The 6,957-nt window shown below is 38.8% G+C and overlaps 1 protein-coding gene across 1 annotated transcript in view; it reads right to left on the reverse strand.

The window, feature by feature from the left end:
* Positions 1 to 2,744: 2,744 nt before the first annotated feature.
* Positions 2,745 to 6,957, reverse strand: part of plekhm1 (pleckstrin homology domain containing, family M (with RUN domain) member 1) — a 16,372-nt gene continuing 12,159 nt past the window's right edge. Inside the window, exons 8-12 of the mRNA XM_024007804.2 lie at positions 6,366 to 6,511; positions 5,910 to 6,103; positions 5,274 to 5,337; positions 4,954 to 5,111; positions 2,745 to 4,852 (exon numbers count right to left, since the gene is read on the reverse strand). Coding sequence (XP_023863572.1) covers positions 4,744 to 4,852; positions 4,954 to 5,111; positions 5,274 to 5,337; positions 5,910 to 6,103; positions 6,366 to 6,511 — 671 coding nt within the window. The 3' untranslated portion in view covers positions 2,745 to 4,743. The remainder of the gene's footprint in view (positions 4,853 to 4,953; positions 5,112 to 5,273; positions 5,338 to 5,909; positions 6,104 to 6,365; positions 6,512 to 6,957) is intronic.

The following is a 6,957-nucleotide window of genomic DNA, read 5'->3' on the forward strand; positions in this document are numbered from 1 at the left end:
TACTTTGATTTTGAAATTAAATTGCAGTAGTATTCTGTTGGGTATATTGAATATCTTAATGTAAACAATACACCAGTAAGCATTTGCACACACAGTATATAGACTATATTGATTGTATGTTTGTTAATTCCATGTGTAACTCTGTGTTGTTTGTGTCGAACTGCTTTGCTTTATCTTGGCCAGGTCGCAGTTGTAAATGAGAACTTGTTCTCAACTAGCCTACCTGGTTAAATAAAGGTGAAATAAATTAAAAAGAGAAACCAGGTGAACACGAGGCTAGGTGGTGCATTTACCAGTTAGTTTTGGGTTTAATGCACGTATTACCTTCTGCACCATTACTATATTACTACTATAATTGTTTTCAGATGCTATCACTTTTCTACACCTCATCTAGAGTAGTTCTACTTATTGTGTATTACAAGTGATTTAGTGATTGATTGATTTAATATCAACATGTTTATATTATCAATAAATTACACAATATACACCGAGTGTACGAAACAGAAAAACCGGAAATGACATYCACTCGCCTTGATGTTATTGGGGGTGCACGACTTTATCGCCACCTGTTGGACTGGAGTGCGACACGGTCGGTTTAGAACTGTATCTTGATGAGGCATTGTAGGCTTTTTTGATGCAGTATACTTTGCTGGACACTACTTCAATCTGATGAAAGCAATGAAAATTCTAAAATAATACAGTGATGGAAAAGTACCCAATTGTCATACTTGAGTAAATGCATAGATAGCTTAATAGAAAGTTAAAGTCACCCAGTAAAATACTAATTGAGTAAAAGTCTAAAAGTATTTGGTTCTAWATGTACTTAAGTATCAAAAGTAAATATAATTGCTAAAATATACTTAAGTATCAAAAGTAAAAGTAGAAGTCATTTCAAATTCCTTATATTAAGCAAAGCAGACAGCACATTTTCTTGTTTTWYAAATTTACGGATAGCCAGGGGTATACACTCTAACACTCCGACGTGATTTACAAACGATGCATTTGTTTAGTGAGTCTGCCAGATCAGAGGCAGTAGGGATGACCAGGTGTCCTCTTGATAAGTGCATGATTTGGACCATTTTCCTGTCCTGCTAAGCATTCATCACGTACAGTCGGAAGTTTACATACAATTAGGTTGGAGTCATTAACTCGTTTTTCAACCACTCCACAAATTTCTTGTTAACAAACTATAGTTTTGGCATGTCGGTTAGGTCATCTACTTTSTGCATGACACAAGTAATTTTTCAAACAATTGTTTACAGACAGATTATTTCACTTATAATTCACTGTATCATAATTTCAGTGGGTCAGAAGTTTACATGCACTAAATTGACTGTGCCTTTAAACAGCTTGGAAAATTCCAGAAAATGTCATGGCTTTAGAAGCTTCTGATAGGCTAATTGACATAATTTGAGTCAATTGGAGGTGTACCTGTGGATGTATTTCAAGGCCTACCTTCAAACTCAGTGCCTCTTTGCTTGACTTCATGGGAAAATCAAAAGAAATCAGCTAAGACCCCAGAAAAAAATTGTGGACCTCCACAAGTCTGGTTCATCCATGGGAGCAATTTCCAAACACCTGAAGGTACCATGTTCATCTGTACAAACAATAGTACGCACGTTTAAACACCATGGGACCACGCAGCCATCATACCGCTCAGGACAGAGACAAGTTCTGTCTCCTAAAGATGAATGTACTTTGGTGCGAAAAGTGCAAATCAATCCCAGAATGACAGCAAAGGATCTTGTGAAGATGCGGGAGGAAACAGGTACAAAAGCATCTATATCCACAGTCAAACGAGTCCTATAGCGACATAACCTGAAAGGCCGCTCAGCAAGGAAGAAGCCACTGCTCCAAAAGAAATGTCCTCTGGTCTGATGAAACAAAAATAGAACTGTTTGGCCATAATTACCATCGTTATGTTTGGAGGAAAAAGGGGGAGGCTTGCAAGCCGAAGAACACCATCCCAACCGTGAAGCACAGGGGTGGCAGCATCATGTTGTGGGGGTGCTTTGCTGCAGGAGGGACTGGTGCACTTCACAAAATAGATGGTATTATGAGGAAGGGAAATTATGTGGATATATTGAAGCAACATCTCAAGACATCAGTCAGGATGTAAAAGCTTGTTCGCAAATGGGTCTTCCAAATGGACAATGACACCAAGCATACTTCCAAAGTTGTAGCAAAATGGCTTAAAGACAACAAAGCCATGACCTCAATCCTGTAGAAAATTTGTGGGCAGAACTGAACAAAAACATGTGCGAGCAAGGAGGCCAACAAACCTGACTCAGTTACACCAGCTCTGTCAGGAGGAATGGGCCAAAATTCACCCAATTTATTGTGGGAAGCTTGTGGAAGGCTACCCGAAACGTTTGACCCAAGTAAAACAATTTAAAGGCAATGCTACCAAATATTAATTGAGTGTATGTAAACTTCTGAAACACTGGGAATGTGATGAAAGAAATAAAAGCTCAAATAAATCATTCTATTATTCTYACATTTCACATTCTTAAAATAAAGCGGTGATTCTAACTGACCTAAGACAGGGAATTTTTACTTGGATTAAATGTCAGGAATTGTGAAAACCTGAGTTTAAATGTATTTGGCTAAGGTGCATGTAAACTTCCGACTTCAACTGTAGCTAATACTTTTGMGTGTCAGGGAAAATGTATGGAGTAAAAAGTACATCATTTTCTTTAGGAATGTAGTGAAGTAAAATAGTAAAATACAGACACCCCAAAAAATGACTTAACTAGTACTTTGAAGTATTTTTACTTAAGTACTTTACACCACTGGTAGTACAATAGTACACACAAACTATTTTAGAAAATGTGAATGATGCAATGGAACTACAAAGCGAACGATAACTAGATAGTCTTTATTCTTATGTTGATCATAATATAATAATTAGCATTTATAAAATGACCACACAAATAGAGACCTTCACACCAAGAACAYTCCCCATCGGAAGCTGTCAAGACTAGACTTCATGCCCTATTTTTTTCTTCCACTTTTTTCTTTCTTTTTTGTCTGTATACTGCAATTCAGCTTTTAGCTGTGAATGTGTACATGTCAGTCTAACTACTAATTAAACCTTGATATATGTCATAAAAACATGGGAAAAATAGATGTAATGGCACCTCGTGAGTAACCATTGGAGCCCAGTGGCATAGTGTAACATAATTCTAGGACTCTGCTTTCAGTATGTAATTCTGCTTTACACACCGTCTTACATGATCTCGGCATCAGATATCAGGAAAGCCATCCGTTTCCTTCAGTTAACATTTAAAATAATGACATCTTCTCACAATGGTTGAATGGTAAAAGCATTCCCACACAAAATTATACATTAAATAATTATAAAGGCCATATACCCTTTGAAAGAATCATGATTTCTCTGGGAGGATAACTGGCTGAAACTATTGAATAAAAATAACTACAGGATAAACYGTCATACCAATGTGTTAAGGTGCAAGTATGAAAAATTATTTAGAATATCCTGAAACATTGAGAAGTTCAGTTACGAAGCAAGAACATTAACGAACCAACAGTCACTCTACAAAGCTGCTTTTTGGTTTTGCTGAAACATAAGCATTTTTTGTTATGCTAATTAACATTCTYTTATTTCATATGGCTTATCYTACTGGTAGGATACCACAATGGGTYGGGAACAAATTTCTCAAGACTATAAGCTTCTTTTCAATGTTAGCCTGGAACTAGACTGATATTTTGCAGCAAAAGGGTTTCAGGGTAAAGTGGAGAATAAATCCTAACCCAATGCATCTAATTAATGACTAGCTATTATAACTTGGGCAGAATAATGTTTCTTTATGTGGTCAGAACATATCAGATGGTGATAACATCAAGGCATTAATTAAGAAATTCCCATTCTGAATGAATGGATTTGTATCAAGATTCAAGTACTCACAAATGTTGACATTTGGCAACTAACATTCAATAATGACAATCTACGCTTTGACCCTACAGTACCTAAAARCGCCCGTTTCTTAATGTTCTGTTTGTGTCACAACTTCAGTGATGTTGGATGATGCACAATTCTACAATCAATGTAACATTATGTTTTTGAGTGTAAAAGTTAAAAATCAAAATGAAGGCACGATCTAAGTTTGAGAACGTTTTCAAGTGCAGGTGTATATATGTATCCCGTCTTGTGGAACTGGAAGCAGTTTAATATTTATTTTATGAGTGACTTGCTCCTTTGAGCTTCCCAGAAAGTTCTGTACAAATTTACAGCGAGCATTTCCTGTAAACATGAAATAACTAGGTAACAAAACACCACAAGCCCCCAAACAATGACAACAACATCAATGTATAAATGTCATAGAAATTCCATCAAGGAGATTCTTGGCATCATCCTTTACTGGATTATATTGTTCATATGATTCCTTGGCTTGGACACTCAAGACGTAGAGCTAATTCAGAGAGGTAAGAACATATCAGCTTGCTTCACCTTGTCAATCATGTCAATAGCAGAAACCTCTCTATGTRAGWGCAAGTTGACGAATAGCTCCTGGCTCTACCGCCATCCAGTTCGGTTGATCACGTTTGGTCTGTGGTCGGTCCAGTCACACTTCCTAATTGCACTTGAGGTTAGTTCATGTAGAAAAAAAAGAAACTAGAAGCAGGATGTCAATGTCTGTTCTTATCATTTGTTATTTCATAGGTCTCTGCAGCTATGGGAAGCCCACTGGGTCACAAAGAGCATTCCTGCAGGGTTGCCGGTTAGTCCTGCAGATCTCTCTCGAGGTACCTCTGAAGACGCAGGCATCGTGGACAGGAAGGCGACTTGGCCTTGCAGGTTGCGTGAAACACGGCCTTACACTCTTTACACCTGTGTGGGAGACAGAGGGAGAGTATGTGAGGGGGGGGNGGGGGGGGTCAGTGAGTGATCCCATTTCAGTGTATTGAAGTGATAAATGGCCAGGGCCCTACCTGGTGGTAGTGTCGAACTGGAAGGGGAAGATGATGTCACTGGCGTGACAGATCTGGCAGATGAAGCCCCTCTGGGTACAAAGGTCACAGTGGTGGACGTGGTTGGAGGCAAACTGGATCAAAGTGTTCAGGTAGGCCACATACATTCCCTCCGCTATCTAAACACACACAGACASACACGAGAGAAAAAGKTAATTCAAACTTTTTACCTACATCTACTTGGTTTCTGGTGGTGTAGTTTTACAGGTAAATAATGTGCATTATTTCATTTAAAAGTGAATTGACTAACAGGGATAATTAAGTAATGACTGTATTGATACCTGTCGTAAGTCCATGACACTGTAGAGATGGCTTGATTCTAATAAGTATGTCCTTGGACCCAGTCTTGAGAGAAAAATAACAACAATAGTTAAACAATAAAGGTTTACTGGTATGTGGAAATCATTAATCTATTGCCGTTTGGCCCAAGTCCAGATAACCTGAAGAATGACCTAGATGACCCGAGTTCTCAGGAAGCKGGATCAATATGTTAACCAGCTCACTTTGATAAACTTTCATTTTGCAATACTTAAAGATGCACTATGCAGAAATCGCTCCGCCATTTCCTGGTTGCTAAAATTCAAATAGTTCGCTTAATTTCAGTTTGTGACAAAACAAGCAGGCATAGTTTAGAGAATCATTGTACCATCTAAACCGCTGTGAAATATATTTTCCATATCCCAAACTATTTTATTTTCAGCTGGTATTCAAAACCGAAAGTAAAAGACGCAAAAACGCACCTTAAGGGTATCATAGAAATAGCGCACATAGAACAGATCTACCACTTCTTAGACTTGCTTTCAATGAGAATGACAGTTCTATAACATACATATCTATGTGGATTTGGTCAGGTCATCCAAAAAGTTACATATTGCAGCTTTAAACAAAAAATACAAACATACAAAAGTGGATCACACCTGGTCTGGATGTTCTTGCATGCTCCGCTGCGGCAGGTGAGCAGGTAGTCTCCTAGGAGACGCAGCCTCTGTCTGAGGCTCTGTGCCTGGGCCATGGCCTCGGCATGCTCCCACAGGTCAGAGTTCAAAAGGTCAAGGTTCAGCAGGGGCTCATGTTCAATCTGAGCCAGCAGCTTAAGGGCATGCCTGGAGACCTACATTTACACAACCAGGGCAAAGGATGCATACAAGAGCATCTTAACAACAAAACACAAATAATATTAAGGACAACAGTACTGGTTTAGTTCAATGTCAAAGGTAAAAGAAAAAAAGTTATGCAAGGAGGAAGTTACGGTATGTTTCCATTATGATGGAAAATTATTTATTTTTATTTTTTATTGACCATGGATATACTTTGGCACAAATAGTATGTGTGTGTGTGTGTGTGTGTGTGGTCCATAGACCCTTGAGACTCACCTCCCGAGGTGCGAGGTCCCAGTTGTGCACCATGCGGGAGGGTATGACGATGGTGTCGCCCTGGTGACAAGCGTCGCAGTAGTACTGCCCTGAGAACTCACACAGTCTGGCTTTCCCTCGGGAGACGCCCATCACCTTTGGACAACCTGCAGATAAGAGAGGCGTTAATACAGTTGAAGTCGGAAGTTTACATACACCTAAGCCAAATACATTTAAACTCAGTTTTTTTTACAATTCCTGACATTTGATCCCTGTTTAAGGTCAGTTAGGATCACCACTTTATTTTAAGAATGTGAAATGTCAGAACGATAGAGATAATTATTTATTTCAGCTTTTATTTCTTTCATCACATTCCAGAAGGGTCAGAAGTTTACATACACTCAATTAGTATTTGGTAGCATTGCCTTTAAATTGTTTAACTTGGGTCAAACGTTTCGGGTGGCCTTCCACAAGCTTCCCACAATAAGTTGGGTGAATTTTGGCCCCTTCCTCCTGACAGAGCTGGTGTAACTGAGTCAGGTTTGTTGGCCTCCTTGCTCGCACACGTTTATTTCAGTTCTGCCCACACATTTTCTATAGGATTGAGGTCAGG

Source organism: Salvelinus sp. IW2-2015, linkage group LG18 (genome assembly GCF_002910315.2).
Source record: "Salvelinus sp. IW2-2015 linkage group LG18, ASM291031v2, whole genome shotgun sequence".
In the NCBI taxonomy this organism is placed as follows: Eukaryota; Metazoa; Chordata; class Actinopteri; order Salmoniformes; family Salmonidae; genus Salvelinus; species Salvelinus sp. IW2-2015.